The 24,849-nt window shown below is 40.8% G+C and overlaps 2 protein-coding genes across 6 annotated transcripts in view; one reads left to right on the top strand and one right to left on the bottom strand.

Annotated features, from left to right (window-relative positions):
• The window catches only part of LOC114652550 (E3 ubiquitin/ISG15 ligase TRIM25-like), a 487,506-nt gene that overhangs the window by 60,799 nt on the left and 401,858 nt on the right, over nucleotides 1-24,849 (top strand). The window lies entirely within an intron of this gene.
• LOC114651544 (tripartite motif-containing protein 16-like) overlaps nucleotides 1-24,849 on the bottom strand; it is a 737,769-nt gene that overhangs the window by 705,058 nt on the left and 7,862 nt on the right. The window contains exons 2-6 of one of the 2 annotated variants that reach the window (XM_051927861.1): nucleotides 24,046-24,141; nucleotides 22,262-22,495; nucleotides 20,675-20,834; nucleotides 7,623-7,688; nucleotides 3,744-3,925 (exon numbers count right to left, since the gene is read on the bottom strand). In XM_051927861.1, coding sequence (XP_051783821.1) covers nucleotides 3,744-3,925; nucleotides 7,623-7,688; nucleotides 20,675-20,834; nucleotides 22,262-22,495; nucleotides 24,046-24,141 — 738 coding nt within the window. The remainder of the gene's footprint in view (nucleotides 1-3,743; nucleotides 3,926-7,622; nucleotides 7,689-20,674; nucleotides 20,835-22,261; nucleotides 22,496-24,045; nucleotides 24,142-24,849) is intronic. The other variant, XM_051927859.1, reaches the window with a different exon arrangement.

Here is a 24,849-nt window from a genome sequence, read left to right as displayed (position 1 = left end):
CTCCGTGCGTGGAGTTTGCATGTTCTCCCCGTGTCTGCGTGGGTTTCCTCCTGGTACTCCAGTTTCCTCCCACAGTCCAAAGACATGCAGGTTAGGGGCATTTGCGATTCTAAATTGTCCCTAGTGTGTGCTTGGTGTGTGTGTGTGTGTGTATTTGTGTGTGCCCTGCGGTGTGCTGGCGTCCTGCCCAGGGTTTGTTTCCTGCCTTGTGCCCTGTGTTGGCTGGGATTGGCTCCAGCAGACCCCCGTGACCCTGTAGTTAGGATATAGCGGGTTGGATAATGGATGGATGGATGGATGGATTAGTTTGTGTAACATTAACCTAAATGGCCAGGAGATGTCACTAGAGAGGCGATTGTCAAATGCTTTGAAGCTTTGACATGATTTCTGACACAATTACTTCAACTGTTTCAGAGCTTCATGAGTCTTCACTCCACCCATCACTAGTCACATGTTTACATACACTTTGTTAACTGGGAATTTAGACAGCTTGGCAAATTCCAGAAAATGTCGTCAAGCCTTTAGGCAATTAGACAATGAGTTTCTGAGAGCCAATTAGCCTCATTGGAGCCAACATGTGGATGGATGTTAAGGATGACTATCAAACTCACTGCCTCTTTACTTAACATAATGGAAAAATGTAAAGAAATCAGATAATAACTCAGAAACAAAATGGTGGACCTCCACAAATGTTGTTCATCCTTAGGAACAATTCACAAATGGCTGATGGTTCCACATTTATCTGTACAAACAATAATGCTCAAGTATAAACACCACAGGACTACCCAGCTGACATACCACTTAAGGAACGAACTTTGGCACAAATAGTGCAAATCAATCCCACAACAAAAACAGAAGACCTCGTGAAGATGTTGGAGGATACAGGTAGACAAGTCTTGATATCCACAGTAAAACAAGTCCGACATCGACATCACCTGAGAGGCTGCTCAGCCAGAAAGAAGACACTGCTGCAAGGCCAAATGTCCTCTGACCTGATGAATCCAAAATCCATCTGTTTGGCCAGAATGACAGTCAGTATGCTTGGAGGACAAAGGGTGAGGCCTGCTAGCCAAAGAACACTATTTCAACTGTCAAACACGGGGGTGGGAGTGTAATGTTTTGGGGGCTGCAGGGGGGACTGGTGCACTTCACAAAATAGATGGCATCATGACGAAGGACAATGATGGAGAGACACTGCAGCAACATCTCAAGAGCTAAGCAAGGAAAGTGAAGCTCAGTCACAAAGGGGTCTTCCAAATGGCCAAGGACCCCAAGCAGAACTCCAAAGATGGGGCAAAATGGCTTAAAGATAACAAGGTGAAGGTGCTGGAGAGGCCATCACAAAGCCCTGACCTCAATCTGATTGAAGTGACAAAGAGTGTGAGCAACAAGAACTACCAACCAGTTTCATGAGTTCTGTCTGCAGGAATGGACCAGCAACTTATTTTAAGAAGCTTGTGGAAGGCAAACAAAAGCATTTGGCTCAAATGAAATAATTTAAAGGAGATTTAAATAGAGATCAATGCTCGGGTCTAAATGATCGATTTCACTGACATACTGAACAATAAAATATTCAGACAAAATCAACATCTTATTTGTTACACAACCCATTTTCTTGGAAATAAAAAGGCATATTTTGACTTTTCCAATGCTATTAAAAAATTAATCATTACTACGGAGTGTTAAATCATTAGAAATAAAACACATGAGATGTGACCAGAGGTGTTTACAAGTCCGAAGTTAATAAATGAACAGATTTGACCAATTTCTGTTGTCCTTATTGTTTATTCACCAAATACCATTGGGAGTTTATTTTATAAACTGCACAATAATATTAGATTTGTATTTTGTTAATATATAACCATTATTAGAAAGATTAATTAAAATAAATGTTCTTTTCCCATAGAGAATCTTCCATAACCTAACTAAGCTGCACTCTCCTTAAAGGTAATGACAATATTAATAAATCCGCACTAAATATCCATTTGATCAAACCCAAATCTTTCCTCCCCCTCAGCCTTGCCATTCATTTAATATTGAGAGTGGCCACTAGGGGGGGCAGTTTGGCTACAGAAGAATCAGCTCAGCTATCAGCTCTGAAGGTCATGTGACTGTGTGATCGTGTCGCCCTTATTTTGCTCTTAATTCATTTAAATCTTAATTAGTTTTAGATATAATATTTCAAGTTCTTTATTTCAGGTGTTTTATTCGTGTGTTTTTACTTTATTCTTATTTCTTTTACACTGCACTGTATTCTTTTCTCCCCCCTTTCCCATGTGTGTAATATGGCGGGTGTCCACTAGAGGGCGCCACTGCACTTCAGTCCCACCCCTCAGTCCTCCTGTTAAAGTCTCCATTCGTCTGACTCTCTGATTGTTTCTCATTCTCTCCTTTCATGTTTCACTGCTCAGGATTTCACTGAATGCTTTCTGCTTTTATCTTTTAGATTTCCTTTTTGTATAAATTGCTGTGTAATATTTAGAGTGGCCACAAGAGGCAGTAGTGTGGCGACTGACCAATCAGTGACCCCTTCTGTCCACTTGTTGTCTTTCTTATCTGTTTTTCAATTTCAGGTTTGTGGACAAAGTGGGCCAACCCTGGACGGGGTGCCAGTCCACTGCAAAGCCACACATGTGCACCGATGTCAAGTGTGTGCCAACTGACCAAGAATTCATTTTGTGAAGATGTTGGAGCTTTCAGGGTACCAAGAGTGACAAATCTGGGGACAAGGAGGAGGTAAAGTTTAAAGTTTAATGTGACATCAACTAAAACACCAAACTCTGTCAGTATGGCTGACATCTGACTGACCGGTGAGTCCTCGTCTTCAGACATTCACAGTGAATTCATTCTGAAGTGAAGGACCCTTTGAGTGACCAATGGAGGGTCACAAAATGTCTGGTGAGTGGACAACACTCCAGTCCCATCTGTCACTCTCTGCTCCTACTTATAGTCACTATTCAAGAGCTCTCCATACTGGGTATGTATAGCGCCTTTCAATTGTGCTGATCCAGCAGATCCACATGCCTGTCCTACTTAACAGGTGACATTCAGTGACACTTGGGGGCCTCAGTAGTTGTTGGGGTGTCTGCCTGAAGGACATGTGGCTGTGAATCAACAGTGACCCCTACTGGTCAGACTGGTATTTGTAGGTCTGAGGTGTCTCCGCCCCTCATTATGACACACACACCTGATTGGCTACTCAAACCCAAAAATAATGGAGACCCTGACAGCCACACTCACCCCGCATTCTCATCCACAAATTCAATCACAGAGGTGCTGAACCCCCAACCCACCCATGCTGTAAATTTAATTTCACCCCAAACTACAAACACAAAGAGGAGCTGAGCTTGTGGGGACATCAAGTGACCGGTGGAGGGTACTGGTCAGTGGTCACATGGTGTCAGATGGCTGATTGTTACACTGGAGTTAAAATTAAGCCAAAACCCTGGATAGAGGGGCTCAGTGAAGGAGGTGTTGAACCTGTGCAGGAGGGTCATTGTGTGTGAGACGCTATAAAATGACAGAGAGCCAGCAGGCCAGTCCAGATACACACCTATTCTGGGGCTGTAGGGGGCGCTGATTTCAGTTTCCATATCATTGTGACGCACAAAGTACTGGGAAATTGAACACCGCAAACTCCAGGACTTGTCGTTGTTTCCAAGGCTGCACTCCATGCTCTCTCCTTTCCTGTTCAGTCCTTTATATGCGACTCCAATCCTCAGGAAGCCTCCATTGCACTCCACCTCCCAGTAACAGCGAGTCCCAGTCAGAGCCTCTCTGCACAGAACTTGGACACAGTGGTCAAATCTGTCAGGATGATCAGGATAGTTGGCTTTTTCCCACTCACATGTCACTTTCTTGTTCCCTTGTGACAGATGGAGGACTCTGTGTGCCGTGTTGATGTCCAGTGTGAGGGGACAGAAGTCTGAAAGGAGAGAAAAGAAAACGAGTGAGGAGATCTGGGAGTGTGTAACGGGACTGGGGGCGGAGCACAACACATACAATTAACAAGAAGCAATCAGGAGCTGCGCTGACGAGACACTAATAGTAAAGAGCTCATCTGATTGGACAGAATCTGTGGGAGTATTTAAAATGAAATTCTCGAATCACAATAAATTTGAATCCCTTTTATTCTCCAGTACGTCATGTGCAGGAATCTGACTTGGTAGATTTGGAGCTCCTTATAACGGAACACAACATCACAAACAAATAACAGAAAGAGCTGAAGTTAAAAAGACAAACTTCACACCAAGTTGTAGAATAATCCAATTATAAAGGAGATGTGCCGATAGTGATGTGCCGGTGAGAGTGTGAGTGTGTAGTGTGTATTCTCGTGTCACACACACATGTCCTCACACTGTACACATACACACACACACACACAGTCTCTGACAGAACACATGAACACACACAGAAGACGGCTAAGTCACTGCTGGGAGAGGCTGTCGCTCTGGCTAAGAAACTCTGGAGGTGTCTGTTAGTTTGAGTTTGAATTGACTGAAGTGTTTGGGAGTTTGTGTGAAGAAGTGATGAGCTGCTGAGATGAGTCCGTGGTGGTCCTTATGACACGGTTAGTGACACGAGATGTCTACAGGTCTGCACAGATGAAGAGCTCAGCAGACCTCACCACACGCTCTCATTTATTTCTGGAGTGTGACGTTGGTGAGCCAAACCAGACACCAATGGAGAATGTGATTACACTTTCAATTACATCTTTGTGAAACTGAACGAGGATTGGCTGTGAAATATTTAATTTCTTTATCTGGCGTAAGAAGTCCAATCGCCGCTGTGCCTTCTTAGTGATGTGGTGGTGTTCATGTCCCAGCTGAGAGTGTTTGTGATTGTTGTGCTCAGAACTTTGAAGGAGTCCACCATATTGACTGCTGAATCATTCATTTCTAGTGTCAGAGGTTGTGACTGCTGTTTGTGAAAGTCAATGGCCATTTCCACTGTCTCGGGGGTCGTGAGCAGCAAGGTGTTGAAGCTCACCAAGACACAAGACGAGACCCCTCTTTTCTAGAAGGTGTTTCATTGCTTTTAGTAATAAGACCAATAATGGTGGTATCATCAGTGAACTTAATGATTTAACTGAAGGATCAGTGGACCTGCAGTCATTGGGGTACAAGGAGTAAAGTAGGGGGGCCGTCCACAGCCTTGAGGGTCACCTGTGCTGATACAGAGACAGTCTGAGGTGGGAGTCCACACAAACATACTAATGTAGCAGCAGACTCCAGCGCCTTTGACTTGTTGTGATGATCAGCATCTCTAACTGCTCTGTAAAGCAGAAACCCCAGCAGTTCTAATGTGGAGTCAGGAACTGATACAGTAAGCCAGGTGTCCACACAGCAATACGCTGACCAGAGAGAATAATCCTTACTGGGGCCGAGAAGAAGATGAAGTTCATCTGTTTTGGGCCTCAGTGGTCTGACGTTGATAAAACTAGTAAGGGAAGGGGCACTCGACAATCACGTCTCCTGGACCCCACGAGAGACCCTGAGCGCTTCCCCCTTCTCGTCTTCAGGTGGGAGTTACCTGGCTGGGAGTCCGAGTCTGCAGTCAGAGGTTCATAAGTGCTAAATCTGTATGAAAGTGTCCTTAATCAGTGGAGGAGAAATGAAGTCCAATCCCAATAGACAGGAGCTGATCTCGTGTGAATGTAATCCTCATATTGTTACAAAAGGCAAAGTTAACAGAGAAGAACAACACATCAACAGCGAGCAAACAACTGTGGCTGCCCTGATCAGCGCCATCATTGTAAGCACAAGGTCACCATCGAGGTCCGAATTCAAATGGACTGTCCACACGGACCGCTGGCTTTATTAAATGACACTTTTATTGTCACAGTCCACCTCTTTAATTTAAAATCAATCCACTGTCACACTTCATCACAAACTGACAGCTCGATGATTTACTGGCCAGCAAACAAGACGGCCATTGAGTGCTGAGAGATGTGAAGTTCATGAAGAAAACCATCATGGAGTGAGCTTGAAGCTACTCAGTTAATAAAGGTGACGACTGATTCAGTAAAAATGAACTTTAAAATTAAAAGATTTGGGATTAAAATAATAAGAAATGTGAAGAAGAGAAACAGAACTGGCAAAACTTAATTCAGGACAGCATGATGGCCGAGGGGTTGGAGCTGCGGCCTCACAGATTGAGCTTCATGACTTTGAATTTGGCACCCAGTGGTCATCTTTGTCAGGACAGCGTGATCTCCTCGTGTCACTCCTGGTTTTCTTCACACGATCCATAGAAGTGCATGTTGGGGGAATTGGCAACTCTGAATTGGTCTTTTGTGGTTGTGAGCACCTGACTTAACACAACGCAGCCTGAACTGGATTAAACCGGTTTGACAATAAAAATCACTTCAATGTAAACCCGCCACGGCCATGATGGTCTGCTGACCTGAATGAATCCTATTTATATCATTATATGTCACCTGTCACGTCTGTCTCTCTGCTGTTTGTGTCACCAACATGCCCCCAGTAGTTTTTGTCCCTTTCCACTTTTTAAACAAGAATCCCAAATTTCTCTAAAGTGCAAACTGACCACAGTGATTGTCATCCGCCATTCTTTATTCCACAGAGCAGACTCTTTACCTTTAATTTCAGACACACAATAAAATAAATGACAATGGCATGAACACAATTATTGGGACCCTCACCTAATGTTCTCTGACCGACTGTTTTCAGGTGAGACCTGCCATCAAGCACTTCCTGCAGCTCTGGATGAGTCTTCTACTCCTCTCACTGCCCACTCGGCCCACTCTTCTTCAGCTTTGATGGACTTCTTCTACCAACTGTAACTTCCAGCTCTTCCCATGGATGTTGACTTGAATTAATTTTGGGGTGAGTGACTGAAGACCCCTGTGATTCTCATAGTGGACTGATTCTTATTCAGTGAAGTCTTTTAACATGTAATGGCTTCCACAAAATTTTCCATGCCATCTTCTTTTGGTTTAATTTCTACAATGTGTTAAGTCGTTAATAAATAACAAAGTTTCTTTTTTATGGAGAAAATAATGGAGGAGGTCAAGTAATTTTGTCAGCTTTAACTTATTTCACTTAAATTTGTGATTCATTTTTAATCCAATGCTTGTTGCTTTGTCTGTATATCCATATATTGTATATGTATATGTTAATGGTGGTGGACATTATGTTTTTTATGTGAAACACACTAAGCTGCTTTCATTGAATGCCATGTACTGTATAAATGGATTTTAATTATTAGTATTATAGGGGAATGACTGAAGTAGAAATGCATCAGAAAGGAGACACTGGAATACAGAAAGATAAAACAGCAGGAACTGCTAAGAAAAAAAAGAAGAAAATAGAAAAAGGACAAGGGACACTGGAGGTCAGACTATTGTTAGAGGTGCATATGGTGTAGTCGGCAGGATATCATTTTTATTTCCCATGAGTCCACTTGACACTTAAGTCTAACAGACTTCTTTGGTGCTTCCCTGTCCTGAATATAAATATCCCATAATGCACCAGTTACAGGACCCCTGTCACTTTCAGCTCCTCAGTCCCACCACAGTCACATACTGCTTTCATATCATAAGCGTGACCTGAGATATTAAAAGTGACATGATGATAAACACCATGAACTGACAGACTTACATTGTAAAAACTCGTCTCTGCTCTGAGGTTCAGGAGGCCACAGGGTGAAGATTGGAGCTTCACGATCTGAAAATACAATGAAAAGAGAAGAATGGAGAATGTTAATATTAGTGCTGTCAGTAGATTAATATTTTATATTGTGTTTAATCAAACTTTATTTACGAAATCAATTGTGATTAATTGCACATTACATTGCATATGTCATAAGGTTTATTTTATCACTTTAGATTAGATGTCCATAATTACGTTATATTTTACCATGTAATCACCTGAATAATTACAGAGTAACTAGGTGTAATTACCTGTACTTACATTGTAATTCTGCAGTTAACCTCTTTACTGTTATTGTTATTCCACAATTTATGTGCATACCTCCTTAGAAAAATTGTGGAATAACAATTACAATTTAGTACTTAATCATAATGTTACACTGTATTACACAGTATGTACAAGGTATGTACAGCGTAATTATGGACAGTTAATCTAAACTTATTCTGGTTTATTATTATATCCTATGAACTGCATCATCAAATCAGCTATAAATATAATAATGTCAGTATTGTGATATACTAGAAATAATTCTCAGCAGATTTCAGAAATTCTGTTTATCGTCAAAATTATGACAAACAACAGACAGTATTTTTGACATGTCTTTAACTTTGCTCAAGGCCACTCTCATCATTATTTAACCTTCTTAACCAGTTGCTAAGGCACACAAGTTCGTTCACATTTTCAGATTCCAGAATAAATCTCTTTTTGTGCACAATATGAAAAAGAAAAAAGGCAGCTGCACAATGTAGCATCGAACAGGAGCATCAAAGACTGATTTTGAAATGAAATAACAAACCACCTGAGTCACAACATCCTATTCTCAGGTTGTAATCATATAGTATTGCTTGTTTGTATTTATTAATATTTTGTTTCTATTTTATGAAATAAATAACAATATTTAGCAAACCTTTGAATTGCTTCTGTGATTACTCGTCGTATTCATTTTGAATGCTTACAGTTGCAGGCGCTCTAGAATGAATGGCTAGTAAAAGAAGGCCCTTTGTTATCGAGGCAACTGTTGTTACATTACAACTTTAGGCCCCACAGTGTTCTCTGCCTTTCTAATGTATGGTTTGAAGAAATGATCACTTACATAAAATAACCCTAAAAGCAACAATTCAAATTCAGGGATTAAAAATCTCAGGATTTGATCTCCTAGCAAATAATCCATGAGAAAACAGAAAAAAAATTATTAACTGTAATGATCATAATTATCCATCTATCCATCCATTATCCAATCTGCTATATCCTAACTGCAGGGTTGCGGGGTTCTGCTGGAGCCAATCCCAGCCAACACAGGGCGCAAGGCAGGAAGCAGACCCAGGGCAGGGAGCCAACCCACCGCAGATGATTATAATTATTTAACTCACAAAATACCAAAGACTATATGATTTTATACTTCTATATGATTTGATCTGCATTTAGGTAGGAAAGGAATTATGTTTATGCACAGAGTATGAGACTGATGTAATTCTTCAATAACTGAACATTTCGTGATCGGGAAAAAGCACTGTTGCGGGAGGGCGAAACTCTTTGCTCTAACGGTCTAGTTATATTCTGAACTCAACGGGTCACTCAGAGAATCGATCACCTAAACAGCGGTAACCAGCGGCCTTCGGGTGAAGCTGTCAGTCCGCTAATCAGGTTGATCGTCCCAGTGGACTGGGGGACAGGAGGGACCGGGAGTGAAGCGACAATTGAGGCTGGTTTAGCAAAAAGTGCAGATAACTCACTGGCCATGGGGAAAACTAATAGTAACCAGTTAAAACTGGTTTGGGAAAACAAAAGCATGAATCCACATACTCATCTGTGACTGAATAAAGACTAATTGAACTATTCCTGTCTTCTTGTTACTTCCACAGTTTATTTGGCACCCGAGCAGTTCCCCTTCTGTTGGAGAGCCCAAGTGAAGGTGCGAATTGCAGACAGGAATAAGATCGGTGATCGGTGAGCACAAGTGCTTTACCGTCCGGGAGAGGTACTGGGGACGTAATGATAAGAGCGCCTCTTGGAATGAGACGGAGTCTTAAATAGTCTCGGAATTAGAAGGGAGAGGTGGAAGTTTAGTACAAAGGGAAAGTACCTCCCGGTCGGGGATTCGCTAAAGAAAGAAACTGAAAAAACACGGTGTGAATGAGGAGTCTCTGTGCGGAGGATTGTTTTCGGAAAACGTACCAAGGGAAAAAAAAAGGCGACTCTCCAAGACAATACATAGAACAGAAAACAGGGCTAGATTTTAAAAAATATTGTAAATGGTGGAATAAACAGAGCGAGGGCAGGTGGCCAGTAGAAGGCTCTGGTGATAGAAGTGAAGTACAGGAAGTTAGGAAGATTGTATATAGAAATGCACGAGGGTGCTGTGGTTGAGAAAATGGAAATGTTTGAAAGATGGGAATTGATAATTAAAGATAGAGCCCTGAAAGCGATGCAGAAGTGCAATGAGGGACTGCAAAGCCAAATGAAACTTATAGCAGAAAAAGAAAAGTTGTTCTTGATAATGCAAGAACCATCCCAAAAGTCTGGACAAAGGAAGGAAGAATAAGTAAATAAAAATAATATAAATAAAAAGAAGAAGAACAGATTACACCTTGATTTAGCGACAGCATGCGTTTCCCCTCCTTTTGAGGACAATAGTCCATCACCACCCCTTGGGGCAGCTGGAGGAAATAATGAGAGAGAGGAAGAAGATGGTCCCGATGATTTTTAAAATGAACAGTTTCAGCCAGAGAGGGATGAAGAAGGGGGAAAGGAATGCATAATAAGCCCTGATTCTGACCCCTCAGGGTCAAACATGAATATGAAAGGATAAAATTTCAAGCACCATTAATACAAATACCCATTTCGCAATATAATGTACAACAGCCTGACTCAGATTAAAACCATCCCACCTTGATGGTGAAAAGAAACTGGGACCTGCAAGAATTAAAAGCGGTGGTGCATGAATTACTGAACCAGTTCATAATGGCGGAGAAACAATTAGATGACATGTAGAGTATAAGCCAAATGCTACAGAATGGACTTGTCCTTAGAAGGAAGGTCCAGGCTGAAATGATGTGAGAGGGCAATGGACTGAGATTCTGTGACGACAGGGGGTTAATAGTGGCCAGTTCAGTGTTCAGTGGACAGTTACAAGCTCAAAGAAATGCAAAATATATCAGCCCTCTAATGCCCAGTGAACTTGTTTGGACAAGACTTGATGGCCCGCATCTCAGTTACGGGAAAGGGAGTGAAGGTCACATCAGAACAACACACCGCCCTTGCATGATCTTATGCTGCCTTGATTGTTCATGTCTCAAAACAGCAAGAATCTCTGCTGTCCTGGGTTCCTCTTGGATTACAGTATTCAAAATCTTTTTACTGTATTGCATGATTTTTGGACTGTATTATGGTGAAGTCTGGCTCTTGAACTTTTTAGCTGCTGCTGTCAGAAAAAGAGAATATTTGCATAACAAACTGTTATATCCCAGCAGATTTGACTGGAGCAGTATGTCTCTTTTGTCACAACAACTGCTTTTCTTCTGGAGTGGTTCTATCCCACAGATCCCCATTGCTAAATCCGCTCGCTTTCAGTGGCATAATGTGAGACAATGGGTATTAGCATGTCAGGAAGGAGAGGATTGGGAGTATGTGGGACCTGATATTTGGCCCATCCAGATAGATCTGTTATGAAACTTGCAGTAGGACGAGTTGTACCTGTAACCCGATCGCTCTGTCATTCATCTTTCACCTCTCCACCTACACCCATGCTGTTTACCCTTCAAATCTTTTAGTTAGATTCATTCCACTCATCTCTCTGGGTACAAGGGAAATAATATTTTGTCTGAATAGATAGATAGATAGATAGATAGATAGATAGATAGATAGATAGATAGATAGATAGATAGATAGATAGATAGATAGATAGATAGATAGATAGATAGATAGATAGATAGATAGATAGATAGATAGATAGATAGATAGATAGATAGATAGATAGATAGATAGATAGATAGATAGATAGATAGATAGATACTTTATTAATTCCAATGGGAAATTCACAATAGCTCATGTTGAACCCTTGGTCATTTTCCCAAAGCCATCCTTCCGTTTACCTTGTGCACAATATCTTTTTCACTTGAGGCTGAGGCCGGTGTTACTATTGTTCATGCTGACTTAGTTAAGCGGGATGCTATTATTCTGATCCAATACTCTCCTATTCTTCTAGCAGATGACTCATGATGCTGCTATACACCCTATGACTCCTATAGTCCTGAATCCTTCCACTATTCTCTCTACAGTCCCGTCCACTTCTATGTGGTTTTCTGTTACTGATTTTGCAAATGCTGTCTTTACAATAATGTTCACCCTGACTCCCAGTTCTGGTTCGCATTCACTTTTAAAGAGATGCGTTGGACCTGAACTGTAATGCTGCAGGGACATACAGAGGCTCTGCGTGTGTGCGTGTGAGTGTGTGTGTCCTTGTGTTCGTGTGTGTATGGACAAGAATTAGAAAAGATAAAAATTGAAAGGTTATTGGCCAAAGGGGGGGTAGTGTCCTGGTGTAATATGTAGCTGAGCTGCTTTCATGCTTTGAGACTCAGGAATAATGCGAAGAAGACACAAAGGTTTTGTTGGTCTTCCTAGCGGAAATTGGGCACAAAGTGTTACGGAAAAAAAGTTGCAACTGATTAAAGAAAAATGAAATACCTGAGTCATGACTTGACTGCAGTGGAATGAATGTGCACAATCTGCAAGGCTGTAAATTATGTCCGTTGTTGGAATGTTAGGATATTGCTGGCAATGGGTTAGAAAAAGAAAAAAAAAAGCACAGCCACTCCAAGAGTTAGCGACCTCTTCTAGTTTGGCTTTGACTGATAAGATTTCATGGACGGAGCAGGCTGAGAAGGCTTTAACTGATATAAAATAAATTTGGATGTCTGCGCCTGCGTTAAGACTTTGAGACTAGTCTTGTCCTTTCACTCTGTTCGTGGTCGAGAAAGGGGGTGTATGACTGCAGTATTAACTCAACAACAAGGAGATAAAGACAAAGACCGGTCGCATCCTATTCAAAATAAATAAATAAATAAAAACTGGATCCAGTGGCCGTGACAATCCCGGCCTGTTTGAATGAAGCTGCTGCAATCATAGAGGACATATTAGTGCTCAGATGTTGTTCTCATGAGTCTATTAACTGTTAAGGTACCACAAGCTGTACATTCCATCTTAGTACAGACAAGAACATTTCATTTAACAGGTGCGCTTGCGGTAGTGAAGTATCAAGCTCACAAAGGGAAGACGAATCCAGTGAGTGAAGGAAATGCGCAGACATGCAGACATGTGGGCAAAGAAAGCCGCCCAGGATTCTACTTCACCACTAACTTCTTTATTTCTATAACAGAAGGAGGAACAAGAGTCACCCGAGGATGCAGTTTTATTTCTACAAACTGTAGCAATGGGAAAGGAGATAAAGACGTGACAGAAAGAGGGATCAGAAAAAAGATCCGAGAGGAATGCAGATCCATCCATTAGCTAAACATCCTTTTTTCCCAAAAGTTTTCTTTCTAGGTATTGCAAAGGTGCGCATGGTCTGGCCCACCCTTCCAGAAGATGCAATGATGGCACAGGTGCAACAATCCTGTCACACCCGAGGTTTTCTAACTTTGCTGATTAGTTCTGTAAGAGGTGTACACTATGCCAAAGATTTAATGTAAGAAAAGGCTTGCAGGTAAGTCCGGCTGTAACACCAAATGCCGGAGGGCCCTTTCAACATCTGCAGATAGATTTTTTTTAACTAACCCCGTCTCATGGTTATAGATATTACTTAGTAATCATCTACGTTTTCTCACGCTGATTGGAGGCTTTCCCATGCTGGCACGCAGATGCCAAGTCAGTGGCCAAAGAGTTAGTTAAAAAAAAAAAATCATCCAACATTTGGGGTTTGCCTCAGAAATTGCAAATAAATACTCTGTTACAAGAATTGACTCAGTGGCTGTAGATTGATGTCCACCACTACTGCAAGTATCATCCACAGAGTGGAGGGATGGTGGAGCATATATATTCCATCTTAACAATTTAAATTGGCAAACATCTTTGAACAAATAGGCCCATCTTGGCCTGATGCATTGCCTTTGGCTCTGGTTGGTCTGCGGGGAAGGACTCATCGCCAAAAAAGACTCTCACCATTGGAGATTCTTACTGGCCGCCTTATGCTAATGTGCTATCCGCTATGCAAAATTACTCTCCACATGGTCAACAATGATCTTGCATCTTTTCTTTCAGGTCTGCATAGTGCCTTACAGATAGAGTGTATGAACAAGTGAGGGAAAAGTGGTGAACTACCTCATTACCTGAAACGTAAATTTCTATACCAATTGGGACTTGGGTTTTCATTAGAAACACACAGTGAAAACACTGGCACCAGCCCAAGTGGAGAGGACCATTCCAGGTCACTCATGAGTCCCCTGACAGTGAAAGTGCCTCACACTGTTCACTCCATCTTAGTCCAGGAAAAAAAACAAAAACCTCACATCTCACTACTTTAAGGGCAATACACTATTAAAATGTACTCTGTACCCTGTCAAATGTCACTATTGAAAGATGCTGCACTTTGAATCCGGCCTCCTTGCTCCCCACTGAGGGAGAGAGGGAACCACACAACTGCCATGATGAGATAAAAAAGGTCCTGAAACCCAGGCCGGTCCTCTAGGAAATTCCACTAGAAACAGGAGAAGTACTTTATGTGGATGGTTGTTCCTTGCGATTGGACGACGGGACACTCTCCACCAGTTACACAGTGGTCAAAGGAGACAACTTACTTGAAGCAAATCGAATCTCTTCTAGTTTAAGCGTATAATAGCTCTCACCTGAGCTTGCCAGTTGTCTGAAAGGAAGATTCCAAATATACACAGATTCCAGATATGCCTTTGTAGTCTGCCATGATCATGGGGTATTATGGAAATTAAGGGGAGTCAAAACTAGTACTGGTAAGCCCATACAACATCAGAAATTAGTGGAATCCCTTCTCGAAGCTATAACAAAACCATCAAACCTGGCAATAGTTAAATGCCAAGCCCATACTGGGAAAAGAGAACCAGTCAGTCTAGGAAACAAACTGGCTTACCACTTTGCTAAACAGGCCGCCTATAATAATACACCAGTCTTTTTATTCCAACAGAAGGATGACAAAGACCCTGATAATCAAATTATTTCTTTACAGAGCGCTGCCACTGACCAAGAAAGGATAAAGTGGTCTCGAGAAGGATCCCTCTCTGCTGGGGTCTGGACCCATAAGCAAACTAACAAACCTTTCCTTCCAAAGGCTTCTTTTCCAGGAATGGCAAAAATCGCACATGGCCTGTATCATGCAGGAAAAGACGCTATGACTCAAGATGTCGAGCGACATTGGGAAACCACAGGGTTCTCTGCATATGCTGAACAATTCTGCCGACAGTGTGCCCTATGTCAAAGGTACAATATAGGCAAAGGAACTCAGGTAAGTCCCGTCATTACCCCAAAACCAGAGGGTTCATTTGAGTATCTTCAAAGGAACTTCATTGAACTAACGCCATCCAAAGTATATCGATATTGCCTTGTGATTGTCAATGTGTTCTCCCGGTGGGTAGAGGCTTTTCCCTCTAAACATGCAGATGCAAAAACTGTGGCTAAAGTTTTAATAAAAGAAATTATTCCAAGATGGGGAATACCACAGAAACTGCAGACCGATAACGGTACCCACTTTGTGAATTCTGTAATAAATGAGCTGACTACTTGGCTCCAGATAAATGTACATCATTACTGCAAATACCATCCCCAAAGTGGAGGTATTGAAGAAAGGTGCAATGGCACCCTAAAATCAAAACTGGCAAAAATCTGTGAGCAGGCAAACTTAACCTGGCCAGATGTTCTACCCCTGGCCTTGATGGGGTTGAGAGGAGGGACACATCGGTAGTTAGGACTGTCGCCATTTGAAATTTTAACTGGACGTCCCATGCCCGTTGGCATGGTTATCGGAAATGTCACTTTGCATACTGTGGACAATGATCTCCTCTCCAGTCTTACAGGTCTCCGAGCCTCCTTGAAGGAAGTCCACAAACAAGTTAACCAGGCTTAGTGGAACAGTCCCCCACTGACGAAATTCCAGATCCCCTTGGAACCTGGATACTGGTCAGAGACACTCAAAGGAAACATTGGCATCAACCTCGCTGGAGGGGACCATTCCAGGTGCTGTTATCTACACCTCATGCTGTTAAAGTTGAAGGACTTCCTGCCTGGATCCACGTCTCACATTGCAAAAAAATGGCATTCTTAGTCCTGCTATTAATAACTTTTTCTATCCCCTCGAACACGGGACAACAAACTCATGGGGGCCTTCCTACACTAACTTTCCAAGTAGGGAAGACCACTTCATTCCAGATTGACTTTTGTGCCGTCGCTCCTTGTGGAACCAGCAGACATGAACAATGGACTAAGCCCAAAAAATATGTATGTGTGACTGTTGCCTCATCCCCTGTATACGTGGCCTCCTACAGAGGCTCATTGACACCTCTCTCACAAAAGCCTATTTTCTTCATGCCCACAATTCCCAGGACCCTGATTACAACCCTTTGCTTCTGGAACCTTCACCTCCTTCTGAATATGATGATACTGCACTCGATGACTGGGTCTGATCGTTTAATGTGCACATTTTATGTGCAAAGGGGGGAGCTGAGAAAGCAGAAAAAACATTATTAACTGTAATGTTTATAAGTATCCATCTATCCATCCATTATCCAACCTGCTATATCCTAACGGCAGGGTTGCGGGAGTCTGCTGGAGCCAATCCCAGCCAACAAAGGGCACAAGGCAGGAAGCAGACCCCGGGTAGGGAGCCAGCCCATCGCAGATGATTATAAGTATTTAACTCACAAAATACCAATGACTGTATTTTGTATTAATCATGCTGCAGAGAACTATATGATTTTATACTTCTATATGATTTTATCTGCATTTAGGTAGGAAAGGAATTATGATTATGCACAGAATATGAGACTGATTTAATTCTTCTATGTGAATGTGCTAACCTCTTGATATTAACAGAACACCCTGTGATATTATAAATAAATGTGATTGTTTTCTTCTCTCTTGCTTAAAAATAAAAGATAAAATTGTCATTTATGAATTAATAAAAAAGTATTATTAATCTAATCAAACAAATATAATCTAATGAAGATATTAAAGTTATAAGAATGTAATCTCTTTATAACTAATGCAATGAACTTTAAGAAAACTGCTTAAAATGGGTTTGTATGTGTACTGAGAGATCACAGTCTTTAGATAATGTAGGCGCCTGGTACTGCTTTGTTTTTCTGTACTACTATGTCATAAATTAAAGATGTAACCCTAATCTATGTATGACCTCAAAATGAACTGTTATGTCTTTTTCTGGTCTCTCTTTGGCTAATGAATAAGCTAGGTAATATAAAGAGGATTTTTTTCTTTTAAGCAAGACTGTCTGTTCTGACCAGCCAGTGGCACTGAGCTTGCTTTGCTCCAGTCTCTTCGAGGCATGGAGGGCAGTCTCAAAATCTCTCTAACTCACCAAGAATAAAGAATAAATAAATTGCTTTTAATTTTAAATTGGTGTTTATCTCGTTGTTTTCCGACTTCAGCACTCACATCCACACACAAAGAGTTGCCCTTTCTGTGCTCTTAGTTAGCTTAATAACAAGACACTTTATCATTACTTCAATAATTACAAAAACAACAACACTGCAATCCATAAGCAGACATCTAGAAGCTCATAACTCACCTGCACAGTTCCAGTAGTTTCTCCAGCCAGGTTAGTTTATCAAACTCTGCAGATGTTAACATGGCCAGCACTTAATTGCTGTGTGTGCATACTGCTTTGACTTTATACAGAGAGATGTCTGAAATGCTTCTGTTAACCCTTTAACCGCCAACTCCCTAAATATTCCCCACGCCAGGCGAAATCTGAACAATTTTCGTTTTTTTACTTTTTTACATTTTTTTTACATTTTTTACATTTATTCAAGCAGTATTGACCACTAAATGTTGTGCAAGTTGCCAGTGTATACACAAAATCTATAAATGTAACCTGAATTCTCAGCTAAGCAAAACATCTTGATACCAAACCGTGCCCTTTTCAATGGTAGATACTGTCGAAACTGTAAGCGGCCCTTCCACGACAATAAACTTTCATCAACTGCAACTTTCGGTCCTGGCATGTAGGGCAACTGAAATGCTTCAAATAAATGATCAATCAAAGGACGTAGCTTGAACAAGTGGTCGCGGTTTGGATCTTTCTTATCTGGCTCGTTTCTGTTGTCATTCAAATGAAAGAATTTCAGCAGCAAAGAGAATCGGTTACGTGTCATGACAGCTGCAAAAATAGGTGTTGCATACATAGGATCTGTAGACCAGTACATCTCAATATCTGGTTTTCTGATTATTCCCATCAACATCAAAATCCCAATGAATTTTTTCATTTCGTTTTCATCAGTGTCAAACCAAGCACGAACACGGGAATGTGGAGGTAAATTGGGATTTTTCTCAATAAACTGTGCTGCATACAGATTTGTCTGATGAACAAAATGTCTGATCAAATCAGGTGACACAAACAGCTCATAAAACTGCTCAGCAGTGTAATTGTTTACATCAACAATAAAGCCACACGTTCCCTCAAACGAATGCAGAAAAGGTAGTTCACCACGGGCAGCAGCCCAGCTGAGATGCTGGGGATACACCCACTCAGCGCCGTCATCCGATGCGTCTTCATTCACAGTATCATGCAGCGCACGTTGCTGCTCATCACTGTCGCTAAAATCTTCTTCAGAACTGCTACAATCATGATCAGAACTGTCCAAAATCGCCTGCAAAGCCTCACTTGAAGTCAGTTTACGTTTCGCCATATTCACAGCTGTTACATGCGAATCACGTCACATGACCGGCCAAAACAACCACAGACTTGTCGAAATACAACGTAGTAATAATACCCACGCCAAACCGTCAGTTATACTACTTGCCAGGCATTCATATAACCACAGGCAAATGTGCCGGATAATTCCGGCAGTATGGCGTTAGCAATAAAACAACGGTGCCGGATATATCGAGCAGAGGGCGGTTAAGGGGTTAAAATGAAAGTTTCTGCCAGAAAGAAGAATCACAGATGTCTCCTCCATTGTTACATTAATGACTTAAAAAATCCCATATGAATTGAGAAGTGCAATGCTACGGACCGTGATATGTATGGGATAAAACCTTTGTATACAGCATATAAGGTAAAGTTTAGTTCAGGACATTGCAGCAGACTGCGTGAGGTGAGATGAGATGAGATGAGAGCAGGAGAGCAGATCAGTGCAGTTCAGATGACAAAGGGGTGACCAGAGAAGGAACGAGACGGTAAATTCCGGAATCTCACAGTAACTTTGTGTTATATTAACGGATCAAGGCTTTTAAATTAAGCTCAAGTGTTAACACATTAATGCTGACAGGTCTAGTTTATATGTAATTTTATAAAGTTAAATTCTTAAACATTAATTACAAATGTAATGCAGTTAAAATAAAACAACAAAACATGCGGATCAAGTCTGCACACAGAGCCCACCAGTGTGTGGATGATGCAGTGACTCTGAGTCTGAATTTTATTTACCAACACCTTGATCAGCAGGGCAGATGTGAGGGTCTCGATTGTGGACTTTTCTTCTGCTTTAGATACCAACATCTCAGAGCTCCATGATAAGAAAGTGACCGAGTTCAGCCTGCCCAGTCCAATCCACCATTGGATCTCAGACTTTCTTCCAGGTAGTAAACAGTGTCGGTACAGTTGGGCGCACACACGTCTGACCTGTTAACCCTCGTCACCTCACTTTCTGTGTTCCTCTCCTGTGTTGTCAGTTGGCCACAGCTCAGCAGTTCTGGTCATGGACAGACATTGTTAGGTTCCATTTATGTTCATCAGTGCAGAACTGTGTCAACTTACAGATTTGTTTAAACACACAGTATTATGATATGTAGACATTATATAGTTTATAATTTGTAAGTCTGTTAATGTGTTTCACCTGTGAACTTGTTATGTGCATTCAGTGGAGTGTTCAGGTGGTCCTGAAGTGGTCAGGGTCCTAATGCACTCCTCTAATTTGCTTATCTTTTTCATCAAAATATATGAAGAAATACTCTCACTCTGTGAGACTCTTTTTAATGTCAGTGTGTGTAATGAGTCTGAGTATACGACACCACACTTAGAAAACACATGAGCCTGTGGAAGCATGGTGGAAAATTTGATTAACGTGAACTTTTAAAGAGGAGCCCATCTGATAAAATGTAAAGGACAGAGAAGACAGCAAAAGCTCATTCAGATTTCATGATATCACAAAGCACTGAAGTTGATCCCAATTCAATTTCATTTATGTCGTCACTGCTTTCAAGTTCACAACACTTCATTTGTACACCAAGCAGGCCCTGCCAGTTTAACACAACTTACTGTTATTTATTTTATGTTGGTCGTTATGCAGAGCAAATGCAAAGAATCCTAATGTGAAATAAAGAAGGGAGTAAACAGAAAAAGTATTTCTATATACATAAAGCAATAAACCGTCTGATGTATGACATCTGTACCAGGGCATAATGTCATCCAGTGTCCACCAGAGGGAAGCAATGTCGAAGGAACAAGGAATACAAAGAAAGAGGAATGTGAGGACTAGCATGTCAGGTGCACTGAGGTTCATAAATGTACAACACGATCAGATAGATGTACCATTGTAACATTAACGCTGTTTAAAAAAACAGTGTTTCACGGTGCTAATAAGAAATCTAATATTTATCTTAAACATTCAAGATCTCTGTTTAATATGAGAGTGTGATATCACTCAGATAGTCACTGAAAGAGACAATAAAAAAAATTCTTAACAGTAATGGCTTAGAGATAAATGTAAAACAGCAGGTCTTCTTCAGGCATCCCAGTGTCCCTGTGATTGTCACCCTGGTCCTACTAATGGACTTCAACAAAACATGAAGAGTCACAGTACCTGATGGAGTTAATGGCAGGAAATCCCACTGGTTGATCTTCTCCAAACTCTTTTTTAGACATGACAGCTCCTTTAACAGGTCCTCAGAAGAAAAGTCAGCCGTGACAGTGAAGCTGAGTGAGTCTCCATTAGGAGGAAGGACACAGCGAGATGAGAAAGTCTGCATCAGGAGAGAAGAGGGAACAAGGAGAAATAAAAAGTAACATTAATAAGAAGGACTTCCTCTCAAGTAAGGATCAAGTCAGCATGTTGAACATAGATTTTGGGTTTAGATAGAGAGATTACCTTTCATTAATGTATTGTTTATTTATAGGAGAATATACAATGTAGTGGACCATAAGATGTCATAGGTTTGACTTTCAAAAAGCTTTTTACACAGTAGTCCGAAAAAGGTCAGTTGCCAGACTGTAGATAAGTGGACTGAGGGGGCAGCGAACAAGCAGGGGCAGATGAAGGTAATTAGACAGACAGACAGACAGACAGACAGACAGACAGACAGACAGACAGACAGACAGACAGACAGACAGACAGACAGACAGATAGATAGATAGATAGATAGATAGATAGATAGATAGATAGATAGATAGATAGATAGATAGATAGATACTTTATTAATACTGTATGATAGATAGATAGATAGATAGATAGATAGATAGATAGATAGATAGATAGATAGATAGATAGATAGATAGATAGATAGATAGATAGATAGATACTTTATTAATACTGTATGATAGATAGATAGATAGATAGATAGATAGATAGATAGATAGATAGATAGATAGATAGATAGATAGATAGATAGATAGATAGATAGATAGATAGATACTTTATTAATACTGTATGATAGATAGATAGATAGATAGATAGATAGATAGATAGATAGATAGATAGATAGATAGATAGATAGATAGATAGATAGATAGATAGATAGATAGATAGATAGATAGATAGATAGATAGATAGATAGATAGATAGATAGATAGATAGATAGATAGATATTTGTCCCAAGGGGAAATTTGGCAATTAAATTAAACCCAAAGACTTACACACACTATTCAGTATAATCACACAGTAGAAGGTTGACAGCTAGAAGGTGTGTGACTTGTCAGACAGACTTAGGAGCCTTTTCTGCGCTCATCACAGTTCTGTAATCTGCCCTGTAGAACACACTTGTGAGACCACATCAGGAATATTGTGTGTTAGAGAAATGAGAAAACAGCAGAAAAGAAAGTCGAGAAGAAAAGAGACCAGACTGGACTGTGGGGTTTGAGGTGTGAGGAAATGCTGAAAGATTTGAATGTCATCAGTTGAAGGACAGAGACTCCAATGACTCTAATTGAAAATAAATTTCAAACAAATTTGTTTCCTCAAACAGACAACTGTAGATTTACCTCCCTGTCATGTAGATGAAGGCTAGACTTTGAGATTTTAGCATAAACTGTGGAAATATTAGGCAAATATGAAACTGGACAGAATGGCCTGTTCTTGCCATTTGTAAAAACTCCTCAGCTCTCTTGATTTTGAAGTTTCTCAGGTCTCACACACCCCAATCTGATCAGACTCCATGTGAAGTGTCGCTCTCACCTTCAGGAAGTGGAGATGGTCCTTGGTCTCTGAAAGCTCCTTCAGCTCAGCTTCTCTCCTCTTCAGCTCCTCGATCTCCTTCTCCAGTTGCTCCATGACTCCTTCAGCCTTCTCCATTTCTCTCTTTTCTTGTTCTCTGATATTCTCAGTCAATTTCTTGTGGGCTTCCTCAATGCAGTGAATCAGATCAGTGAAGTTCTTCTCATGTTCCCCCATCACTATTTCCACAGATAGCTGTTGGATACAAGAAAAATAATGAATTGAGTCACCTAATTAAAAAACAGTCACAAGACAGTTTTGTTAGTATTTTGATGTTGTAGAGGAGAGTTTGAATTAAGAGAAGGACAGCAGCAGTACTCCCTAGGTAGCATCTTCTTAAGGGTACTTGCAGGTCTGTATGGAATATGCAGTCTTACGAAGCGGCTCTGTAGGACATATCTGGTAGAGTTACGCAGGGTTGTATTTAAAAAGAGCCTCTCCTGGTCATTCTGGGTTTAAGAGAAGATCACGATGTTAACAAAGTTAACCTGGAATGGAGAATTGGGGGGCTTTGTGTGGGGGTGAGAGAAGAAGAAGAAGAAGAAGAAAAAGAAGAAGAAGAAGAAGAAGAAGAAGAAGAAGAAGAAGAAATGTTGTTCAGAAATGCTGGTCTGTTGTAAGGTAATGGTGTGAGAATAAATTATAAATAATGTTATTGTGTAAAGGCTAAAACTGTCAAGTTTAACTTTGGTAGGGAAAATTTTGAGCAGATGTAGCAAAGTCTAATGGGGATAAACTGGGATAAGCTTTTAAGTGTGGAGACAGTTGAGGAGCAGTGGAACAGGTTTAAATTGGTTTACATGTAATACAGGACAGATACATACCTGAACTTGGAATTCAAAGGGAACCTTAAAAAAAACTCCACTTTGGGTTAATAAAGAGTTAAAAAAGAAGCTGGAAAGGAAAAAACAGATGAATAAGGCGTAGAAGACAAATGACTCCAAAGTGAATCCTGGGGAGTCTGAGAACATGAGGGCAACCAGTAAGAAGGAAATCAGGGAGGCTAAAAGGCAGTTAGAGAGGAATAGAGCAGATACACTGTATATTTTTATTCACATGTATGGCGGTTATTGTGTGTTGAATGTCATTTTCATTTTCATCTTTGTGTCTTTCTTTTTTAATGGTTTATTTTTTTCCTTCTTTTCTGAAATTGCCTTATAACTGTCTTTTTGACGTATTCTGTATATATTCATTTGACTGTTTAGAGCTGATGATATCAATAGATGAATGTACAGCAGGACTCTTCATGGGCTGACATTGGCCTGTCCTTATATTAGTTTAGGAAGGTGAGTGGCAGCAATCGGCCCGTTTCAGCAGATCAGCATGTAAACAGGTGGAGGTGCGCGTTATCAGCACTCAGTCCAGCAGCCTAACACCTTCACTTATGGAGTCCAATAAAGCTGCGACATATCAGAATGAACAGAGTAAGTCCATTAGGGAATGTTGTGTTGACTGATCCAACTCAGAACATCAGTGCCAACCTTCATTATAAGTTATTGTTAGGGGGAGTGAAGTCACCTTTAAGTGGAGGAATGAGAAACCTGAGGACATGAGGGTCTTGTGGTCTGAATTCCTAATGACCAAAACATGAAATGCTGTCAGCAGTGAAACGCCTTGAAGGACACAATAAACCATCTTCTCTCCTTCTCCATCTCCCTGTCCTCACACGTCATCACCACAAACTCTCACAACCCTTTTAGCGTTTTCCTCTCTTTGATATGAAGTGTCATCTTAATTCCACTCACCTTCATCTTCTCCACTGTCCTTCTCATCTCCCTCAGTTTCTTCTCTTTCTCTTCAAGTCTCCTCCTAATTTCACTCTGTGTCGCCCCCAACTGTTTCTATTTGGACACACAAGAGGACACATGGGGGTCTTATCAGAATTCACTTCCTCTTTCTGAGCTCATAGTGTCATTCTGAGTGATTAAATTTGTACAACACATTGGTTTCACATCCCATGACACAACTTACTGTTTCTGTCACACTTGTCTTCATACTGACACAGTAGGTGACACACAGAGATTTAAACAAATATGAATATCACACAAACATTCAAATAAATGTTTAATTTAACAGTTCAATTCAAGATGGAGTTTGGGCTTGAAGAGAGCTACAAATAAAGGAGACAGTCTGAAGACACACTGGTGTACGAGTCAGTCCTTAAGATTGAGAGGACATCACATCGACAACCAGGATATCAGAGTTTCACACATAAAAACTGAAGAAACCTGTAACCCCAGGAGACCTCAGATGGTTAAGGAATGCAAATGTAGGACCAACAAAGCCATTGTGGAGTTGAGACTTGTGAAAACCTTGTCAAGTGTTTGGTCATTTTATGGAGTCAAGTGAGATAACTGAGGCTGAGAAGACACGAGTGAGTCTGAGGAGTTCAGTAAAAAGTGAAATCTGAAGAGGAGTTTAATGAGCTCAGAGAAATTTGACAATAAATCAAAGGAGTCACTAATAGAAATACTTAAAGAAAACATTAGAACTGAAGATCAGAGAAATAAATAACACAAGTGAAAGTTAACTAACTCCGAGTTCAAACA

The sequence above is a fragment of the Erpetoichthys calabaricus genome, chromosome 5 (genome assembly GCF_900747795.2).
Source record: "Erpetoichthys calabaricus chromosome 5, fErpCal1.3, whole genome shotgun sequence".
NCBI classification, from domain to species: Eukaryota; Metazoa; Chordata; class Cladistia; order Polypteriformes; family Polypteridae; genus Erpetoichthys; species Erpetoichthys calabaricus.
Note: the sequence above shows the minus strand (reverse complement) of the source record. Positions and strands in the feature narration are given on the sequence as shown.